The 22,399-nt window shown below is 39.2% G+C and overlaps 2 protein-coding genes across 3 annotated transcripts; both read left to right on the top strand.

The window, feature by feature from the left end:
• The first annotated feature begins 635 nt into the window (after positions 1 to 635).
• ccdc15 (coiled-coil domain containing 15) lies at positions 636 to 7,116 on the top strand. The gene is made up of 10 exons (XM_068601251.1): positions 636 to 1,021; positions 2,026 to 2,175; positions 2,597 to 2,728; positions 3,501 to 3,617; positions 3,745 to 3,873; positions 5,083 to 5,199; positions 5,327 to 5,430; positions 5,723 to 5,917; positions 6,286 to 6,434; positions 6,538 to 7,116. The coding sequence occupies exons 1-10, from the start codon at positions 848 to 850 to the stop codon at positions 6,585 to 6,587; spliced, it is 1,317 nt and encodes a 438-aa protein (XP_068457352.1). The 5' UTR covers positions 636 to 847; the 3' UTR covers positions 6,588 to 7,116.
• slc37a2 (solute carrier family 37 member 2) lies at positions 6,578 to 21,644 on the top strand. 2 transcript variants are annotated; one of them, XM_068601248.1, is made up of 20 exons: positions 6,578 to 6,713; positions 7,785 to 8,180; positions 8,295 to 8,377; positions 9,701 to 9,782; positions 10,275 to 10,365; positions 10,991 to 11,069; positions 11,162 to 11,297; positions 13,156 to 13,232; positions 13,782 to 13,948; positions 14,452 to 14,489; positions 14,763 to 14,912; positions 15,399 to 15,489; positions 15,607 to 15,669; positions 16,597 to 16,682; positions 17,354 to 17,402; positions 17,887 to 17,960; positions 18,572 to 18,650; positions 18,930 to 19,027; positions 19,172 to 19,236; positions 21,428 to 21,644. In XM_068601248.1, the coding sequence occupies exons 3-20, from the start codon at positions 8,319 to 8,321 to the stop codon at positions 21,441 to 21,443; spliced, it is 1,500 nt and encodes a 499-aa protein (XP_068457349.1). In that variant the 5' UTR covers positions 6,578 to 6,713; positions 7,785 to 8,180; positions 8,295 to 8,318; the 3' UTR covers positions 21,444 to 21,644. The 2 variants fall into 2 exon arrangements, with proteins under 2 accessions (XP_068457349.1, XP_068457350.1); XM_068601249.1 differs by having other exon boundaries at positions 6,613 to 6,713; positions 8,045 to 8,180.
• The last annotated feature ends 755 nt before the right edge of the window (positions 21,645 to 22,399 follow it).

Below are 22,399 nucleotides of genomic sequence, written 5' to 3'. Positions count from 1 at the left end.
CAAGTTTGCATCGCTACTGTGTTTGGTTATCCAAATGCTCAGGCGCAAAGAGGTATTCTCAAGTCAAAACCTTAACAAATCCAGTGCAACTTATTTACTAAACTGAAAAAATAGAGAATAAAAATGAATGTTTGTTTTGGCTGAGCCTTTTTTACGAATACTCTGAGTCTAAACTCTACTCTTTACTCAAAATACTGCTGCTTACCAAGGATCTGGCAGTGGTGGACATATACTAAGCTTTGACTTAAGTAGCAATTGTGTGGATATACTCAAAGTAAAAACCCTGCATTCAATATTTTACTCAAGTAAAAGTACAAAAACATTGCCACAAAGTAAGACACAGATAGATTATGTATTGTCCTTTGTCAGAGGAAGTTTCCACATCTTGCACACACAAAAGAACAATTGCTAAGTTCTCCAAATGCAGAACATCCCATCTTTAAATAATGTGAATTATATTAAATTGTTATTATTGCTGCTGTAATGTTACTTTAATCACGTTAGTGTTTCAGCTGGTTATGGTGTAACTTATTATTTACATACAGGTAGATATATCTCTGTCCGGATGGGGGCAGTAATGCGCCAGCGAGCTCTTTTTTCCAACGCTGGAAATTCAAAGAAGACGAAGTGAGCGAAACTCAAACAAACCGTTCGTCATTTTACTGTCAACACACAAACTTTAAATTGATAAATTTTGTCTTTATTCGACCGCTCAAATATATACGGATTGTGCTGCCGACAGACTCGCGGCCCCATCACGTCAACGTAAATAACGTCAACGTAAAACTACGGCAACTGGAGAAGATATTCAAAGAGTTGAGTTAGCTTCGGGCGGCTAACGTAAACAATGAGTGCCAGCCGCCTTGTAACGTCTGCACGCTGCCGGTGCAAAGCCTCCGTGAGCCGCAGTAAGAAGCACCCAGCACCCAAAGGTGCCAGCAAGGTGCTGGCCGAGAGGAACCCGGCGGTGGTGGCGGTGGGAGCCTGGGTGGAGTGCGGACAAGACTTGGAGCACCCGTGGGTGAGTCGCTGGCTGTTGCCAAGGCTGCTGATGGACCGTTAGTGATACAATGATTGTTCACCAGTGGAAGAAGTATTATTGTATTTTACTTGAGTAAGAATAGCAAAACTACAGTGTTAACATACGTGGTTACAGGTAAAAGTCCTGCAATCACAATCGCACTCAAGTAAAAGTACATAAGTATCCGCATCACAATATACTTACTAAGCACTTTCACACACCAGATAGGTTATCACTGGTTTGTAGTTGGTGATGCAATCATGTTCATTCATTCATTTAAAAATACTTTATACAATATACTGCTTTATACTTTGTTGTAAAGTTACTGCTGGATCATTTATTATAAAGATACAACATAATTTAGTTGATTTATATTTTGTATTGCACATCTATATATACAAAATGAAAGATAACCATAGCAAATACAATAATCTAGTGCTGTAAAAAGTGCAATATTTGTTTTGAAATCGAGTGAAGTACAAGTTAAAAGTAGTGTGAGATGAAAACCTCATCATTGAGTACTTATTAAATGTGCGTAGGAACATGTAAACACATGTAACGTTACACTAATACAGATATCTCCTAATATCAAACTCCAATAACAAAAAAATACAGATGACAATTATTCGTTTTGCTATTGATACATCATTTTATTTGGTCCCAAAACTTTCAAAAATATTTATAAATGTCCATCACAATCATTAAAAGCCTGATTTCACATATTCATTTGGTTCCTTTGTCTGACAAACATTCCATACCCCAATGTATCACTGTACAAAAATAAGCTGAAAACAGTACATTTTGGCATTTTCATTTAAAAAAGTTAAATGATTAATCAAAGTAGTTGCTGATTTAGTTTGGTCAATATTTTAGTTGACCAAATTAAACTCTCAGTCGTTTAATCTACTGATGTTGCAGCTCTAATTTATTGGTTTATATGCAAAGTTCACACTGATTTAGAGTCTGGATATTTCATGAAGTAATCAAAACATGTCTGGGTTTAGGCTCTGGCTTTGCTAACCGAAGAGATTCAGTCAGAGAAGAGGAGGGTGACTGAAGAAGGTCTTCAACGATTTCAAGATGAAGTACGCCATCGTGTGGCACAACAAGCTCAAGTCGGCAAGAAGAGACAGCAGCATCAGCCAGACTCAATGGTAAAGATAACATGCTTGTCATTGACGGTGTATTTAAATGAAGTATTCAGAACATAGTATGAACTCCAAAAAATCAATGTACAATACAATACAATAGTTGTTTTTCCCAATGACCTTCATGGCCATGTGCACCAGACGAGCAATTTTGGCTTTTAATCCTGCGGTGAGGTTCCCATACCAGGATGATGCTTTTGTTCATCCCATATACTCTCAGTCTACGTAGAAAATACAATCTCTGCTGTAGACGAGAAAAAAAAATCCTCATTTTATTAAGACTGTTAAATTGACTAATCAAATAATCATCCAGTACTGTTTTGGCACTCCATGGTGACGATGAAGCATGGCTGAGTCCGCTCTTTGCCCGTATTGCTCATGTTCTAGCTTGACTGACCTTATTCTAAAAGTGTGTGTTTATGTCCAGATAAAACCTGACACGTGGAGAACCCCACAACATCAGGATCAGGTCTGGAGCCAGCATGTGTCTGCTGGGGAGAGGCCGATGTCTGCAGGAGGAGCTACACAACAGAGGATGACTGAGAGGAATTCTCACCAGGTCAGAGGGTATTAAATTAGAGACGTTTTATCAAAGAAATCTCTGTTTGTTTCAAATGAATAGGCCAAACAGTTCAACGTCTGTTCTACACTGATTCTATTTCTATGGTCTTACCTTTTGTGGCAGCAGTTTGGCAAAGGCCCTTTCCTGTTTTAACAGTTTGCCCTGTGCAAAAGATTAAGTACATAAAAAAAGTGTCTATGCAAATCCATGCAACAATATAACTGGAAAGCAACCCTTTCTGACCTCACTGACGCTCTTGTGTATCTTGGACTACATTTTTCCAGCCAGATTAACAAATAGCAGCAGAGTAATGCCCAGGGTTTTAGAGAGACATGTTTAAGAATCTCATGGGCCTGGATATTTGGCCATTGATCAACGAGAAGTGGCAGCTCAGAAACAGCGTCGCCAGTTCATAGTTTGTCCACTAGAGGACACTAGGGAAACACAAACTGTGAAATGTCTCACTCAGCTTCAGTCTTGGTCACAGTTCTTCAACAACCATATTTTCGATATCCTTATTTAAACTTTTGATTGTTTTATGTTGGTGTGGTAAAATTGACATATGCTATCAGATCTTTTGAACTTTTAATATCAGTACTGGCATTGGCCTTAAAAATCTTTCACACCGCACAAATTTGTTCAGTACATTGTGCAAGGTGTGCTTTCTTTGGCAGAATGGTCAGAATGATTGCATTGTTTCCTTGTGTGAGTGATAAAATAATGTGACAGTGATTAATCTGCCAGATTATTTATTCCCATGGTTTTCCAGTCTAGAGGAGACATGAGGCAGGTCAGACTCAGACTGGCCGCCTGTCGGATGGTCCCGCATGAGGAAATGATGTCAGACCTTCCCGGAGGCGAATGGAACATCCCTCCAACCAGACATGTGAGTGTCTGTGTCTCACCCCTCTTCCTCTTTTTCAAACAAATTATTTAGAAACATATTTGTGTGTTTTTATGTGTTCCTTCACAGCCAGTGTGTAGTAAAACTTATTTTCTTCTGCACCCAACAGCAAGCTGGAATTTGTGGGCTAAAACCAGAACAGGAAGTGGAAGAGCAGGAGGAGGATGTTCAGGATGAAGAAAAGAATGAGGATCATCTCTTTACGAGTCAACATGAATGTCCCCTCGTTCAGCAGAAGGTTAATGAATACCCACGGTGCAACTGTTTCACATTTTCACAAGCAGAGTTTATGCTGTATGCATACTGGTGAGATCAGAAAAACTCCCTCTGTCTTTCTGTGTCTGTGTTCTGCTTAGTGCTACCGGTTTTGCATTCCCAAATCTGCTTGGAAATCAAACAAAACTTCAGATTTGGCCCTGTAATGATAGTTTCCTGAGAGTTTTTCCTAAATCAAAAGTATTGAGGAAAGAATATTGTACCAATCATCCAGGGTTAAAAGTGCAAACAACACTGATGGACCACATGTCACTTGAGTTATTAAGATTAGCTGTGTCCCAGTTCAGGGGAATATGAGTCCTTCTCCTATAAATGAGACGGTCCAGCAGCACAGCACCTAAAACGTAGTAATCACTGTTTTCAGGTGGCTCTCGTCAACTCATGAACCAGAATAGCTCAAACTTTATGACCTTGATAGTGCCTTTAAACAGCTGACAGAATGTAATTACAGGTGCGTAACTGGGACATGTTCAATTATACCAGAGTTCATGGTACAAGTTGGGATGTTTCACTTCACCACATGACGGATGGCAGTGAACAAGGTTGATGGTTACATATTCCTAGGACTTCCATTTCCCTCAAAGGCCTTGTAGGTCACTACATTGTCCAGGATACTAACAAGGAACAACAACAATAAACTGTGCAGTCAATCCCTTGTTTTCTTTTATCTGTGCCCAAACTTTGATGCAGATTATGAGAATGTAAATGGAGTAAATACTTGAGCGATCAGGTTTATTGTGTCTGCCTACTCTGCAAGGATTGGTAGATCTAAACCCCGGCCGTGGTAATCCTGATCTTTACTATCATAAATCGCAGGTAACATATTTAGTTAAGTCCCTTAATGCTTTCTGACTTCCTGTCTCTGCCACAAGCACATTGTCTCCTACTGAAGATGTTATTCATTTCAAACATAATACACTTATATTTATTTTTAATAAGTGTTCACTAAAACAGCTGGACACTAGTTTTTACAAAGGTTGGACAGAATGTCATGTTTTTGACATTCAAAGCTTCTATTGAGGTTTTTGAATGACGCGTTAGATGTTTTTTTATGAGGCAATCACTAGAGACAGAACAATACTTGTTAGTAGAAATATACAGAGAATAGAAAATATATAATATCACCAGACTTGTGACAAGCTTGAAGGTTTTGACTGTGTGTTTGTTTCAGGTGAATGGACCTGTGCAGTGGGATTCTGAGAAATCAGAGCCTCCTGCTTTCAAATCCATTGTCAGAGTCCCACAGGCTCTGTGGCCGCTGCCTGACCAAGAGGAACTGAAAAGACAGGTAGACGTTGTCAGACTTGTGCATGAAGCTTTGACTTGACGAGTTGGGAGCACTGTTCTGTCAGACCAAATGTTACAAATAGCATCTCTCTCTGTCTCTCTCTTCCCCTCCCTCCTTCCCGCTGCAGCGTCAGTCTCAGTTCCTGATGCACCGTCGTCTATTCATGAACATCGAGAGAGAGCAAGTGAAGGAGAACAAACTGAACAGGAAACACCTAAAGAAGAATGCAAGGTGAAGAGGCCACAGTAGTTTCTCTTAAGTCACTTCCTCCTATTGGTATGATTAGAATGAATCAACATCAAGTACCAACAATCCTTACTTTTTGGTAGTTTTTAAAAAAAATGTTTTTCATCAGCTTGAAGTAATTTATAATGCAAATCACTGGTGACAATTTTTTCAAATATATCCTTATTTTGCCCAAATATGCCTCAATACTCTTTCAATGCATACACTAACTAGTGTCATATGAATGCAAATTACAAGGGATTATTTCTCCTCTAAAATGGCCCTGTCTCCACTTAAGGATCAAAGTTGGGAAAGAACAGATTCGTCTGGAGGAAGAGAGGAAGTTGGAGACAGTTCGGCGCCTCGGGGAGGCCAGACAGAAGCTGGAGGAGCGAGAGCTGCTAATCCTGGAGCGTCTGAAGCTCGAGGAGGAGGAGAGAGATCTGCTGCTGCAGAAAAGGAACAGAGAGGAGAAAGGGAAAGTCGCTTCAAGGTAATTAATGAAAACTAGAAGGCAAACTACTAATTTTACACATGGACGCTGGTTTACAGGTCTTGGGGAGTAATAGTGCTTTTGTGAAAAAAAGGCAGTGTTTAGCATTTGGTGCTTCATAGGAAGCTGGGATAAGTCAAATAAAGTGATGTCACTTGAGTATAATTGTATTTTGTTTTCGGGTGAACTAGTCCTTTTTAATGCTCGGAATCTCTTTGTTGAGCTTCCTATGACACCAGAGAAGATGAACATATTTAGTTTAGTACCGTGAACTATGGCTTACCTTGACCAAATGAGCTGAACTACATGCGCACAAGTGTAATTGCTCCGGTGAAGCCAGTGAACAAGCTGATTGTAATTCTCGCCAGGTTCATCGAGGCTCTCAGAGCTCAGATGAAGCAGCGACTGTCTCAGGGGAAGCCGGAGCCGCCGCCTCTCTGCTGCTGCGCATCATCTTTCTGGGAGTCCCACCCCGACACCTGCGCTAACAACTGTGTGTTCTACAACAATCCCAAAGGTACACGCTGCACACCGTCCTCACACTCCGGCCTCACACACCGCCCTCACACTCCGGCCTCACCATAAAAAAACACTGACTGTGGCATTTTTCTCCTCCACAGCGTATGCAAAGGCGTTACATTCAACAATGTTGAGTTTGGAGTTGCAGTAAAGGAAGCGGATGAACTAAACATCCTCCTGTATGTTTAAATGAACAGTCCAACATTTTTTGAAATCCAGCGCGTTGTCAAACCCGCAGTCAGATAAGAAGACTGATATCAGTTTTATCTCCGTATGTGTAAGTATGAGATGGATGCAATGAGAAATTGTTGTGGAATTCGTGTTTTCCACAAGATAAATGCAACTGACTTTGGTGATTCCAGACTTTTCATCTAGCGCCACCACGACACCCAATATCTCACATCTACCAGATGGTTTGGCGCAAAATTTAGTAAAGACATTGATGGCTTAGAGATTATGTATCTTTAGGACTTTGGTGATCCACTGACTTTGCCTCTTTTGCCTTTCATCAGGTCAAAATGTAACTTTACCCAATATGTGTTTTGGTTACATCTTGGGCTTCCTCCATTTTACTTTCTGAATGGTTTTATTTTTGGCAATTTTTAGTTATGTTGAATGTATGTTGAAGGTGTCAAATTGTGAAGTAGTCTGTCCTCTATGTATTACACTGTGGTATGAAATCCTTTTTTTAATTTGAGTGAACTCGGTGAACATCAACTCTGCTTTGATTTTGATCTTTTGTGATCAGGCAGTAATTTATTTTTAAGTCTTAACTGAATTATAGGGTGTTTCTATTATTTTGTCCACTCTAATATATCATGAAGGGTTGGCTAAATAACAAAAAACTCTCCGTATAATAAAATACAATTAATCAAAGAAAATGTCTGATAAATTAAAAGATGAAATACTTCTTTATGTATTGATAAATATCTCCTTTTCATATAATAAGTGTATAGACTATGAAGAAGCAATGCTGTAGATTAAACAACCCAACAGTCATAAAGGAGTTAAAATAAGCACGACCCTGAATATTAAGAGCCCTAAAATGTGACATACAAATGCAGCAGTAACATTAATACCAAAACGTCATCGTAGAACACTGTCAGGGAAAACCTTTCAGCAGCAAAAGAATACATCTTTTACATTAGTCAGAATATAACCACACCATAGGGAAATTACTTCATTCAAAAATGTTTTCTATAGTAAAAGTAAAAACAAAATAGTAATAAGTAATAGTACTTATGCAGAATGGGCTATTTCAGAATAATATCTATAAATAGATTTTTGTTATTATTATTATTATGGTTTGTATTATTTGTATTACTGTACGGTTATTATTATTGTTCAGGTTTTTATAACGTCCCGATGTTGAGAACCACTAGGGGAGCATCAACCTCTCCCTCATCACACTCAGCTGTTTCCTGTGACGTCATTGGAAGGGGTGATCACGTGGCCGCCGACTGTCTCCAGTCTGGAAAATCTTACGGAATAGCGCATTTATAGGCTATCAATAATGTTATTTTTACCACAACGGACGCCTTCTTTCCTGAACCCACACGTGGAGATAGGCCGCCTCTCGTGCGTATTATAAAGTCTCATCCGGCACAGAATGGAGAACTGGATGTTTACGCACTCTGGAGCCCATCAAGAAGCTGCGCGGTGGCTGCTTTATTCTTTGAGTTAGCAGAACAAAACAGGAGCCCGTTTGTGGTCCCGGGATAACAACCCGTCCATAAAACACCGGGTAAGTTGCAAACATTACAGCGGTGCCTTTTTTTTATTAATTGCCTGATCCCAGCCGCCTGCTCTCCCGAGGAAATGCCTGGAATCTGAGTGTTTTTGTTTTTTTCGTTAAAAGTTTGACACAAGTTCTGGTCGAACAATGAAGTCGCCCCTGGCTCCCGGAATACGATTAATCACGTCCTTTTCTCGAGATAGTTGGTAAGTTTCCATTATCGTTCATTCGTATTCTCCACAAACAAACCGGTTAATTAATGACGTCTTGGTTACATCTGTTGGATCTTTTGGTTGCGTTATCTCCCCTTCGGTTTTGTTGTGAATGATTGGCTCGATAAATACATTATGTGAATTTGTAATAGCTTCTCGTAAACCCCGTGATTAATTTATAATCTCTACACGTCCTACTGTCGGGTACAAACGCGTTATCGCTTGTTTTCCTTCTCATATGTCCATCAAACACGTTTAACGGGTTGTGATGTGTACACTGTACACAAAAGTAGAGTTCCCTCGCTTATCGACACAGATTTGAACTTTAACGAATCGATACGGTCATCGACAAAAATCCAGAATTCAAGGAATTTGGGAAAATACTGCGGACACGTTATTCTAATAACCTCTCTGTAGCTTATATCTCTTCTCAATGTGGCGATCTTTTATTTCCTTTTTGTTGGCTTTATAGCAATCAAGACCCAATTGTCCAACAGTTTAGTAATGAAACAAAACAAGATAAATTAAAGTAAGCAAGATTGGTAAATATATACATTATGACTAAATAATAACGTTGTATTTTGTGACTATGACTTACTCTGCTACTATTGCTTAATCCAACTCCTAATAATGAAACTCTCATAATTAAAATAACAAAGAGTTGCTTTTCTTATCTCATCAAACATATCTCCTATACTCATAGGCATTTGTTGCAAAAATACCTATGAGTAATGAATGGTGTGATTAAACCTCACAATGCCTTGCCATCTTTCTAGTGTATGTGATAATAAACACATAATAAATGCAAAAGAAAGCCGACATTGAAGAGTCATTACACTTGAATGTGCCATAAACTCTGATCTTACTTATGTACAGTCTAAAGCAAACAGCTCAATTGTTTGTGGAGTTCATACAACAGCAACACAACAATGTACAAATACCCCCCAGTACAAGTAAACGGACTATTGTAATACATTTACGTTAAAGTACAGAAGAGTCATAAGATGATTAATCAAGTAGAAAAGAGGAAAAAACAAATGAAAAAAACTCTCATCTTTGTGTTCCAAAATAAATAGATATGGATGTATTTTTAGCATGTAAACATGTATTCTTGTATTATTTTGTATTTATGTAAGCTGCTGTTTAAAGATGAGCCTTCACATCCTTTTTTTAAAATAAAAGATTAACAAGCAAAATCATCTCACAGATCTGTAAAAATGTGCAGTATTTAATGAGTTATAACCTTTCCATAAATTCTTAGTCAGAAATACTTTGTCCCCGCATCTTTATTATGTCATCTTTTTCTTTGTTTTGCAGGTATCGCGGTTTCATTCTTGCTCTCACCTTCCTCTTCTACACAGCGTACCATCTTTCGCGGAAACCTATCAGCATTGTTAAGGTAACTGTGACAATTCAAGTCCTTCTCATCGACAGGCTCTTTGCAGGAACGTGACAAATCTAGGTCAGGGGTCCAAAGCTGCATGTGAGACGCTCTGGGGCCCCTTCAAAGAAATCACGCTGGCTTCTACAGAATCCCTTCCTTTATCCTCATTCAAGAACAAAATAATGGATTCAAAAGAAGATCAATTCTTCAAAATATTTGATTTAGAATCACAATTGAAGATGCTATTTAAGTGTTAAGTCAATCATCTAAGAACATGCAGCAGTGGTATGGTCCTTTTAATGAGACAGATTAATTAAATCAAAGGCGGGTCATGAAAGACAATGGAGGCACATGTTTTCCTCAAATGGCTGCACTCACACTGTTCCTGCAGTCCCTCTATGATACTACCCATATCTAAACATATCTCGCGCCTCATATTATTGTGCCTGTGAGAGATGTATGCGTCTCGCTTCACCTGCTTCCTGTTCTGTGTTTCTGTATAATCAGGGTGAGCTGCACAAAAACTGTTCCTCAGTCATTCGGCCTGCAGATCTCAACATAACCGACAATGATACTTGGTGTGACTGGGCGCCCTTTGGTAAGTCCTCTGCTTGGTCCCAAATTTGACGCTTCACTTGTGAGTAGATACTTCAGACAAGCACTGGGATATTGGAAGGGTGTACTATGGAAACAGTAAAGTATACTCAAAACAGAGAATATGCATTACTAAAAAACCCTCGTTGGTGATCTGTGAATTGTTCCCAGATTTGTTGCTGCACCAGTTATTCCCTAAACCACTCAAATATTGCTTTACCTGACTTGTTAAGAACAAATGCTAATGAATAACTTTTCTTACTTACTGTATCACAAATTGAATGCAAGCAAAAACAATGTTACGCAATACGTGAATCAATGAAAAGTTTCTTAACATTACTCCACATTGACTTTCGTCCACCGTATTTCTTCGTAATGTGATGTCAACCCTGCATTTTGTGCACCAACATCTTTTGCAGACTCTCCGGGTTGTTGAACCCCGTATCATCCCAGTGATACGGGGTTCAGTTGCTAGTTTAAGTTCCTGACTCAGATGTGTGTTTCTGTGAACACAAGTGGCTGTGTTGGTGTTTGGGAAGCTGCGCTGGGCTCTTGATGCTGAATAACTCCAACTGAAACGTTCATATTTGTAAATGATGCTCATAGTTTAATTTGTGTCGTCCCTCTAGGCCAAGCCAACTACCAGACACTGTTTGGGGTCTTGGATAACTCCTTCCTGGTTGCCTATGCCTTCGGCATGTTTTTTAGGTTCGTATGTGCCGTTGCATTCAGACATCATTATGTTTTTGTGTGTGTGTGTGTGTGCTTTGTTGAGTTATACTCATTTCTTGTGTTGACAGTGGGATCTTTGGAGAGCGCCTGCCTCTGCGGTACTACCTGAGTTTTGGGATGGTGATGAGTGGATTGTTCACATGTCTGTTTGGCCTCGGCTTCTACTTGAACATCCACTCATTGGGGTACTACGCCGCCATCCAGGTAAAGAGACAATATCACCAAGCTGTACACTTTCTTTTGTTCCCTGATCGGTTTTAAACACAGATAAAAAAAACCTGACCTTTCCTCTAAAGCCACTATCAGGACAGAGTTTGCACTGAACAAATCGACAAATTTAACTTCCACATTGACGTGACATTTTCTGAATTAGAAATAGTGGAACCTGGCTTTTTTTTTCGCCTCATTGAAACAGAAATGCAAAAACGACAGTTTGTGGCTTCTTGGTTAAGATACTTGGTATAGCAAGTTCTTGGCGAACAACATCTGGGCCCAGTGACTCAATGGAGTCTTGTCTTCAAAGTGAGATTGCCACTTTTGGTACTATCATGCCTTTGCAGAGACCAACGGCTGTGCTCTCTGAGCATTTATGTCAACCCGCACTATAGCGTGATGTGCTGCCCAGGAGTTCTGCATGGATGGATAAACTGTTCGGCACAAAATAGTCACACACCGTAACTCTTTTAAAATAGACATTTATGTCCAGATCTCATTCCTCCTTCTGAAATGTTTATAATATTCCCTAAACAATTTAATGTTGTACTTTTGTAGCAAAAGATCTGCTTGTAATTTGCAAACAGGTTTACATTACGTGCTTTGATTAGCTAAACAACCTCTCATCCGTTTTAGCAGTCAGACCTACTGCATGAAACAAATTCACATTAGGGAAGAAAGAGGGAGGCGCAGAGACCAGATGAGCTGTTTATTGCTGACTCAGTAACCAATGTACACACCCATGCCAACAGACACACACACACACACACAACAGGCTTTATTGGTCTTTCTTGACTCCAAAAGAAATTCATGTTGGTCTCAGTGTAGATGCACACTCAATACAAGTTAAGACAAGACTTTCACTTCAGTCTTTTTTTTTTTCAAAAGTAGTTTTGTCCACTGTGCAGGTTTAAGTCACGTGAGAGTTGGGACAAGGGAAGAAACCAGTTTTTGACTCGAGCTACTTTCCCTTCCTGTGTAGAGTAAAATTGCTACAATTGCAACAATTGTTATTTTCCAGTTTCTCCTCGTTTAGTTTGTAAAATGTCCGAAAAGAGTCAAACAAATGGCTGCCACAATTCCCCACAGTTTCGGGTGCTTTCTGAAAATAGCTTCCAAAGATAAAATCCAAAGATATTCCTTTTTGCACTGATATTAAACATTTTAACATAATTGCCAGTGTTTCCAAACAATATAACTTTTCAGAAGGCGGCTCAGCCACCTGTCATCGTCACTGTTTCTTCTTCTTTTTTAAAATTTATTCTTAACCTTGGAACTTCTGTTGCAACTGCACTGACGGACATCTGCATGTGCAGTTTACTCTAGAGTTTGTACTTAGCTGTTTTGTAGCTCTGAAGTGTCAGATGAGCCTTAGAACATCACATGACCCCGGAGTCAAATTCCACAAGTGAATTCAACAACGTTTCGGAAACTATAATTAGAAACTTTACTCATTCTAAAGATGAGGGCACGTCAAACTTCCAACGCCTTCATGAAGCAATCAAGAAATCACTGCATTATTCTCATAATTAACTACCCTTTTCCACGTCGCAGGTGTGATCACTGTGAGCTCTGTGGGCCAGTACAGACCATATTTATCATCTCCTCTCGTGAGAAAAATGTAGAGATCTCATGGTGCCTTAGTCAGGCTTTCCTCACATCTATCACATGACTCACAGCTGCATCACATGACTGCAACTGTGTGCCTTTGGTGTGGGAATGTTAAGACTCAAAGCTCACTTGTTTCCTGTTATTCTCCTTCTTTAAGTAGAGTTTGTATCGTTACACCAGCGTTAATGCAGTCAGTTAACACGGGCTGGTTTCTCCCTCTGTTTGCTTCATTCTGCAGGTCATGAACGGGCTCATGCAGACCACCGGTTGGCCCGCAGTGGTGGCTTGTATCGGCAACTGGTTTGGAAAGGGGAAGTGAGTACTGCTCCATGTGCACCCGGGCGTGCTGTCCTGCTGACTACGCAGCATTCGATGCTTATTCTTTTGTAGCTGGTTGAGTCACACAGGCACATTTCTCATGTTTTGACTGACCTACGTTTGATTTATCTCAGACCATTAAACCCATAGTGGTTAGATAGTTATTCAATTATTGATCATGGAAACACTAGTTCAATTCTGATGGAAATATGGTTAGTCTGGGCAGGGTTTTTTTTTTTTTAGTTCAGATTAACATAAAGACTGATAGTGTAGTGAAAACCGGCTTTGCAGTTAACACATTGTGTCGTGTTTGTTTAATCAAGACAAACAGAAATGTAAAACTATAGGAAGAGCCAGACTAGCTGTGTTCACACGTAGCTCAGCTAACGATACTCCAGCGCCGTACTCAACACACTGACATGATAATGACCTTTATCTCACTTTCAGAAAGAGAATCAGTCAATAAGTGTCTTTCCTGGAATTTTGAACTACTTTAATGTGACTTGCGACTCATTTGATTAACGGCTCTTGTGTTTTCATCATCAGACGGGGGTTCATCATGGGTGTGTGGAACTCCCACACCTCAGTGGGAAACATCTTGGGCTCCCTCATCGCAGGTTCCTTTGTGTCCTCGCAGTGGGGATTGTCCTTTATCGTCCCCGGACTCATTATCGCCTCCACTGGGATCCTGTGCTTTTTCTTCCTTGTTGAGAGTAAGTTTCTGTTCATCAGTGAAACCCTCCTTCAACTCTCTCACAGATGAAACGCCTCATGGAAGGTTTATAGCCAAAGACATTTATTTTGAAAGGGACTGTCTTTGTTCTGTCGGACAAATCCCTGACGGATGGGCTCGCGCAGGATCATGCCTGACTTGTTTGTAAAGCATTTTTTTTTTTCCAGTAACTTTAAAGTTGTGGTGCTTAACTGACCTACAGTACAATTGTCATGTTCAAAGCTGAGCAAACTCTAGGTCTGCATAGTGAAAGATTCATTCAGTTCATATTATAAAGTATGAAATGAAAACAACGATAGGAAAATAGTGAGGATGCGCTTAGATTGAAAAGATTGATTATTAATTTCATCCCCCAGTACAGATTTAAGTGTGATAATTAGTCAAACTTACATGTTGTATCTTGTTGTCTTCACACTGCATCTCTTGTCAAACCTAAATGTTACTTTTATGTCCCAATTGCATCTTTTTCTCTCTCCTACTCAGAACCTGAACACGTCAACTGCACTCCTCCTCAGCACCATGTGAGTGAAAGCAACAAACTTATCAAACTCATTCATCCTGAATAATAATACACTTAATTTGCTTAACACTGCAGCAAATGCAGCAAATTATGCTTTACAACAAGGACAACTTAAAAAAATAACCCTCTGAATAATAATAATAATTTGCAGCATACACATCAATAAACGCTATAGCAGCATCAAAAGGTCCCTATTCTATTTATTTACTTTTCTACATTAGTGGTGGAGATTTGGAGACTGCTTAAACTAATGCATAATCCTCTGTGTTTTCAGAGCGAAAAGGAGGGCGACCTGACGGAGTCTACCGCAACTAACTCGTCCCATGTTGAAAGAAACGCCTACGGGTCCATCACCGCTGAGCCTGCGGAGGTTGTTGAGGAGCACACAGAGGCCATCAGCTTCATTGGGGCTCTCAGTATACCGGTGAGGGGAGACAACTCTTTTTAACCATCCAAATGTCTTTTATGTATTTCAGTTTATTGCCAGATGAGAACAGCTGGAAGCACCACTGAGTCCAAAACTGATAGAAAGGAAGTCCGCTCACTGGGATTCATACAGTGTTTCACTTTATTTTGAGCTTTCGGTCAAACAGACCATGTATGCTCTGATGAAGGTCTGTCAAACACTAGCGAGAAGTGTGCAGATATCTCGAACTTAGTGACGGAGCCGAGGCAACGGCTGTGTGAAAGGGCCAGCCAGCATGGAGGGACCACATGCAGAGACGCACTATAGGATAATGGATCGTTAATCATTCATCAGATATATCAATCCAGATTGATGTATTGTTAGACCCCTCGTAAAAGAGACAGAGTAGGGGGGAGGGCAGTTCATTGTGAATGATTGATGTGTGATAATTAAGGCATTTTGAGATGATGAAAGGTTTTCAGGGTGTTTTCATTTCTCACTCAGGGAGTGGTGGAGTTCTCTCTCTGCCTGCTGTTCGCTAAGCTCGTCAGCTACACTTTCCTGTACTGGCTTCCTCTCTACATCTCCAATGTTGGTCAGTATTTACACACAAACTTGTGTGAGGAGAATATCACACATCATACGTTGTAGTTCAATCCACACTAATTAAAGTTGATTGAAGTTTTTTTTTTTTGTCTTCTTTCCTTTTCAGCACATTTTGATGCAAAAGAGGCAGGAGACATGTCGACACTGTTTGATGTAGGAGGAATCGTGGGTAAGCATCTAAAATGTTTAGAACAAACAAATTAGAGGGAAATACGTGAAATAAATACATTAAAAAATCTTGGCAGTGTACTTTTGGTCTTCCATGGAAGCAAATAATGGCCTCAATTATAATTTTAAATAAACGTAATAACTTTAAACACTTCTGATGTTGAAATCCAAATCAATAGAATATTTTACAATGCCGTCTATCTTGGTTTCAATCCCCCCCCCCCCCCGGCTCTGGACAGATTGCTTATTCTTAATTACTAAACATTTTCAAATTGAATTTAAATGTCTGAATTTTGTCGGCTCACTTTGAGCACTTTGAATGTAGTTTTTAGAATATTGCACAACACTGAAACACTGCAGCCTCTAGTGGAAACCAGGAAGATAACATGAACTTACCCCACAGGACAAACATGAGAAAAAAAATGAATGCCAGGACTATGGATTAAAAGTCTAATATAACAGGACACATGATTTAATGTTGGACTGGCTGCGACATACGCATTTGAATTGGGATTTAGAAGGGACAATTTTGGTGTGTCTGTATTTTAGCTTAGCCCTTTAATATAACTTTATTAGAGGAGCTTAGATTGAACTTCCAAAGTTTGAAAAACAAACCTCACACCATCCACAGAATTTATACCTTCTTTAGCCAAATTAATTAAAAAAAAAACGTTGGCTCCAGTGATGCTTATGGATGACATTTATGACATAATAAAGTTGTCAGTAGTGGTACATTTTCAGTTAAAGAGATTGAAAGATGGAAATCCTTTGCTTTTGTGTGTTTTATGTCTTTATTTATTTTAACAGCCTTTGTAGTTGTTCTCTCGTTACTTCCTGGTTTGACTAGAAAACAGGAAAATTAAACTAATTGTGATCCCAGTGCTGCGATGAAGATGGGATCTGACTTGAATGTGTTGTGTGTCATCAGGAGGCATCACGGCGGGCCTCGTGTCTGACTACACAGGTGGGAGAGCGACAACCTGCTGCGTCATGTTGCTCACTGCTGCCCCAATGGTGAGTGACATCTAATAAAACAAATATTTTCTGGACGGCACGGTCAACCTTTTAACCAGTGGCTCCCCGGCCTGATTCCAAAGGTAAAAGTTTGTAATCTCGGGCCACTAAAGCGCGATTGTGTCAGATATCTGAGTGGGCCACTCTTTATGTTTGAATGATCTTCCGTGCTTTTTGAAAGTCCTCTCCTCAAATAGTGGTTCATTTGTATAGAGGATTTGTTTTGTACAAAATATTGTATAACGGTTAAAAAAAGACTAAAATTGAAAGGCCAGAAAAAGACAAATAAACCTCTGACAGTTAGATAAATACAGAAGAAAGTGGACAAACTCAAAGTCACTTGTGCTTTCCTGGCTGGAAAACATTCAAAATCCAAGTTTGAACAATATTCTTCTCCTTTTCATGCAACACTAATAGACCATGGACTAAATGGAAGTTTAAATTATATAATCCCTCTTTTTTTGGGGCTAAAACTATTTAAACTATAAATAATACATTTGGTGTCTGAATTATCCTATTTTTTAATTCTGTTAAAATAGTTTTTAGTTCATGAAAGAAGAAAAACATGGATAGAACAGCTGATTCCAAACTCTTTCATGGTGATGTAATGTTACATACAGTACAAACAGTAGACTGATATACAAACTTTGTTTTTTCTGTTCCTGTTCCAGCTTTTCCTCTATAATTACATCGGACAACGGAGCATCGGTACTACAGTCGGTAAGACTTCTTTTCTTTTTTTGACATTTACTTTTTTCTCGCTAGAATGAGCCTAAAAAAAACAAATTGGATTTTAGGAAAGAAAAAGATCATGCAAATGTGCATTTGTTAGTTTACATGGTGCACAGCACTGGTGAAGTGACACATCTCTTGTGGCACCCAGTGTTGATGGTCAAGGGTTCTGACAAGGTCCTGTACACCGTGACCTGCTGGGTGCGGTCGGTGTGGAATGAATGGCACCACTCTGCTGCGCTTGTGATGTTCGGGGCAGTCGAAGTCGCATCGTCGTCTTCTTTCCATTAGCGTGTCATTTAATTTAATTCATTCACCTTCATCTCACCTGTCTGATGTGACCCTAAAGCAGAGTAGTCCTCTTTAAAAGTACAAAGTCAGTCCTTTTAAATTGCTATGAAATGTATACACAGTGTAATTACTCTTTAATAACTGTTTGTGTCTGTGTTTATTCTTTCTTCTCCATATGTAGGTATGCTGCTATTGTGTGGAGGCCTGGTGAACGGGCCCTACGCCCTAATCACGACTGCTGTATCTGCTGACCTGGTGAGATCTGAAGCATCATGGGAAATCCACTGTTTTATTCCCCCGCCGTCTGTCAACAAATCATCCAGCAAAAGCAACACCTCTGTTGTGAAATAAACAGTTTGAGGATCCCGATGACATATAGTGGACATAGATTAGACATTTAAACCATGCTTTCTCTATGTACATGATCTCCTTGCATTGTTGGAATGTAACTAAGTACAGTTACAGTAACTTTCTCAGGTTTCATTTTGAGGAACTTTACATCCATGGCCATTTTATGCAACCATATACTTCTACTTCATTACATTTTGAAAGCAATTTTGTACTTTACTACATTTATTTGGAAGCTTTAATTACGTCACAGTACATTATGTATTTAACATAAGCTCCACCCAATACAGCTGTAGCATTACATTCATGAGCACAATAATGTAGCAATGATAATATTCATTCAATGATATAGTATATAATTCTAAAATGGGTCATTCTATAAAATGAGTACTTTAACTTTTGGTATTTTAGGTTTACTTAGACTTTCTATGCAGGATTTGTACTTGTAACAGAGTAATTCTACACTGTGTTATGATCCTTTTACTCAAGTAAAAGATCTGATGTCTTTGTTGCGACAGGGAACACATGAGAGTCTGAGAGGTAACTCCAGGGCTTTGTCAACAGTGACAGCAATTATTGATGGGACCGGTTCAGTGGGTATGTATGAGTTTTTTTTTTTACATCTCTTTTAAAGCTGCAGTCATCTTTATTTGATAATGCATCAAATTAACATTATCACCGGCTCGGTGTCGGTTGATTAAAACTGAAAAATGGAAAATAATTTGGGAAGTTCCTTCGAGTAGTAGCTTGAAATTGAATTGTACAATTGAAAAGGAAACTGTGAACACAAATAGAAAGTATACAAGACAGTTCAAACAATACTTTGATGTGACCCATTAAAAGAAACTGACAGTGACATTGGTGTGTTCTCCTTAGGAGCTGCGGTGGGTCCTCTATTAGCCGGCTTGATCTCTCCCACCGGCTGGAACAACGTCTTCTACATGCTCATCACTTCTGACCTCTTAGCCTGCCTGGTCAGAAACACCTTATCTATTGACTCCTTTAATCTCTCCCACTACAACACAGCATGGCTTGAAATGTTAGGCTTAAAGTCTTTACTGCCCATTCCAGTCCAATTACACTCTGACTTACACATTGTTTTGTTTGTCTGTCCTCAGTTTTTGTCCAGGCTTGTTTACAAAGAAGCGTGTGGTTGGTGTCGACGTGGCACCCGAGCCAGAGGGTGAGTATCACCACCAGTAGAGCAACTAACGTGTTAGATAGAGATGCACTGATATTGATATTGGACATCAATCCGTTACTAACTCGAGTAGCTGGATTGGGAATCGGTGAGAATAAGCCAATTTGATCGAGGTTACCATTGTTTTAATAAATAATTATTCAGTAAATTTGTATATATAGTAGGGCTGGGCAAAGTTGAAAATAACTGATTTATTGCATGATTTATCACATGATTTTTTTGCGATTAATCGCATCATGCGCCAAATTTAATAATGAAGTAAAAAACTATTGCAGCTTTTATTGTAAAATAATGTTATCAGAACAATACAACAGCACTCGGGAGCAACAGCAAGTTAACATACATACATATATAGTTTATAAATATTTTTTCCTTTTTTTTTTGAACAGATCCTGTTCAGTAGTAAGGGTCCCTGTGAGGAACAAACCACTCCTTCTTTGGTCCATGTTCGGTCTGTTGCTTAGCTTAAAGATGTTAAAGACCACTAGTTGATTCACTTCATACAAAAGCAATACGTGCATTTCATATTTTCAGTTCAGTTTTTCTTCGTCAGTGAGAAAAGTCCAGTCTGTGTTGGCTTGAACAAGTGCACTAACGTCTGGTTAAGTGAGGTGATGTGAAGCGGCGGCTTTGCGCATGCGCGATTAATGTTCAATCCGGGTCTGCTGAGCTTGCAGCGCGAGCTGCCGGTGACCGCCTGTGAAGCTTTGAGAGGCGACTCGCTCGCGCGGTGCCCGTTAAGGACAGAAACTACAGAACAATACGCGCTTTCGCGTCTGGCTCAAGTCGGCAAATAGTCCGGTAATGCTACGGAAGCACTAGGGCGTATCTAAATTATCGCCTTCAAAGTAAAAACACCCCCCAAAAGTTTTTTAAATAAAAAAAAAAATGCAGTTCACGCATGATCAAATAATTAACGCCGTTGAATGATTGATTGAAAAGTTATTAACGCGTTAACTTGCCCAGCCCTAATATATATATATTTATTTGTTGCATTTTTTACAAAGTTAGGATGCAATGTTTAAGCCTGATGTTGCCTTTCACAAGAATAACTACAGTGGTGAACAGTGGTATCGGGTCGCTACTCGTTATCAGTCAATACCCAAAGCCCAGCTATTAGCATCGGTATTGGGGACTGAAAAAAGTCAGATCTTTGCATCCTTAATATGAGTTGAGATCACGATTTTACCTTCCCACAAATAAATGATCACAGTCGACTGCAATATTGACGTCTTAAATTCCTACTCTGCTCATAAAAAAAACTGTTGCATATTAAACGAAGGCTTCCTAAGTTAACCACCAGTGGAAGATTGTGATGTTTTGGCTTGACTTTTGGGAAGCTGTCACATCGCTGCACCCTGCAGCGACAGCCTGTGAAATACAACTCTGAATATTACATCCGCAATTAGGAGCAGTCTTACTTTGAAGCAGAGATTTACACATTAGAAAGAATGTAGCACAAGATTGAAGTGTTAAATCTCGTAAGCACTTTTTTGGCATTCAACTTCAAATTACTTCTTTTTTCATTTTGGGAATAACAATGCCACTCTCATGTCAAATCAGTCTTACTTTGAAGCAGAGATTTATACATTAGAAAGAATGTAGCACAAGATTGAAGTGTTAAATCTGGTAAGCAGTTTTATGGCATTCAACTTCAAATGACTTCTTTTTTTTTCATTTTGGGAATAACGATGGCACTCTCATGCGTGTGCGTTAAGTACAGAGCTGGATCCAGGAGGTGATTGGCTTAGCTTAGCATAAGGACAGGAGACAGGGGGAAACAGAAATCCCCTGACAAGCACGTCCAAAACTCAGTTATGTGCAGATCAGACTGATCAACTTATCGTCATTACAAAAAAGTTAAACTTTGTAACTCCCGCTAAAACCACAAATTGGCGTAATGCATTTATTTTAGCTGTTACATGGAGAAATCAAGACATGATGTTTTAATGAAGGAACTTAAGAGGTTTTAGTCGTTTTTTACTTTACACAGAGCCACGCTAGATCTTTCCTCTGTCTCAATACGAAGCTTCCCATCAAACTGGGCGAGACAATTAATACGTGTATTTCAAACTATTCCTTTCAACGAAAATATAATAAGGACATTTTAATAACAGGCTTATTATATTTGATTGCATTACAAATGTCTAATAGTCTAATGTTTTTATTTCAGATTCAAAGAAATCTGAAAAACTCACACAATCAAACTGGGAACCAAACAGAAGGAAGTAGGAGAACATGCTGAAACTGACCTCCGTGGACATGACATACTTAACGGAATGGAAACCAGTGGAAGATTCAAGGCACTAAAACTGACGATTGAAGCCTTCTTCTTATTGTAAAACAGATGAATATGTCTTTATGGACACAACACTTTTTTTATGACTGATCTACTCTTTCTAACTTGTATGTTTTAATAGTCTTTTATCAATAAAAGTGTACATACTGTGTAAATTTTCTTAGTTATTGTGTCTATGTACTTGTACTTTTTGTATGTTCGTTAATGAGTGTTGATCTCTTTAAAGTAGCTCAGTTCAACATTCGGGGGAACAATGTGAAAGATCCGATTTAAGTTATTGAGGAGATTCTTCTCCTGTCTAATAAGACAACTAGAAGCACATTGAAAGCGGTGTGTGTGTGTGTGTCTGTGTGTGTCTGTGTGTGTCTGTGTGCGGTACCAGTCGAAAGTTTGGGGTAACCTGGTATGTTGTTTCTTTCCTTAAATGCTGACTATTTTAGAGACAAAATGAGTATAATTCAGACATTACATTTATAATTTTTGTTTGTTCCAAAAAAAGAAGTATGACGTGAATAAAACTGGTGTTTAGTCAAAGTCCCCACCGTATTACATGTCAGTGGAGAATACTGTTGCAACTATTTCCCCCCAAGAAAACCTTCATTTCTAAACTAGCACAAACAACCCTCGCTCATTCTTGAAACACAAATGTGTATCTAGGCTCTACATATTTTGGGCCCTTTGCAGTCGACTCAGTGGTGGGATTGAATAGTTTTACACTGTGATTTGTTTCTCCATCTGATATTCATTAATCCAATTCCAATACTGATAACCATATACTAACCTTCTATTATGATAACACACGTGTTACTATTCCATTCATTTTTTCACAGTCATTTTTGTGCTCTT

The sequence above is a fragment of the Clinocottus analis genome, unplaced genomic scaffold (genome assembly GCF_023055335.1).
Source record: "Clinocottus analis isolate CAN_PGR_092001 unplaced genomic scaffold, fCliAna1.0.p SCAF_5, whole genome shotgun sequence".
Classification (NCBI taxonomy): Eukaryota; Metazoa; Chordata; class Actinopteri; order Perciformes; family Cottidae; genus Clinocottus; species Clinocottus analis.
The sequence above is the reverse complement of the archived record's forward strand: the minus strand, read 5'-3'. Positions and strand labels throughout refer to the sequence as shown.

What these genes read in the sequence shown, in the direction of transcription:
- ccdc15 (XM_068601251.1), top strand. Translation starts at nt 848, where the DNA reads ATGAGTGCCAGCCGCCTTGTAACGTCTGCACGCTGCCGGTGCAAAGCC. An exon ending in AAGACTTGGAGCACCCGTGG is followed by an intron (nt 1,022 to 2,025) that starts GTGAGTCGCTGG and finishes GTCTGGGTTTAG; the next exon opens with GCTCTGGCTTTGCTAACCGA. An exon ending in CACCTAAAGAAGAATGCAAG is followed by an intron (nt 5,431 to 5,722) that starts GTGAAGAGGCCA and finishes TCTCCACTTAAG; the next exon opens with GATCAAAGTTGGGAAAGAAC.
- slc37a2 (XM_068601248.1), top strand. Translation starts at nt 8,319, where the DNA reads ATGAAGTCGCCCCTGGCTCCCGGAATACGATTAATCACGTCCTTTTCT. An exon ending in GGTACTACGCCGCCATCCAG is followed by an intron (nt 11,298 to 13,155) that starts GTAAAGAGACAA and finishes TTCATTCTGCAG; the next exon opens with GTCATGAACGGGCTCATGCA. An exon ending in TCTCTACATCTCCAATGTTG is followed by an intron (nt 15,490 to 15,606) that starts GTCAGTATTTAC and finishes TTTCCTTTTCAG; the next exon opens with CACATTTTGATGCAAAAGAG.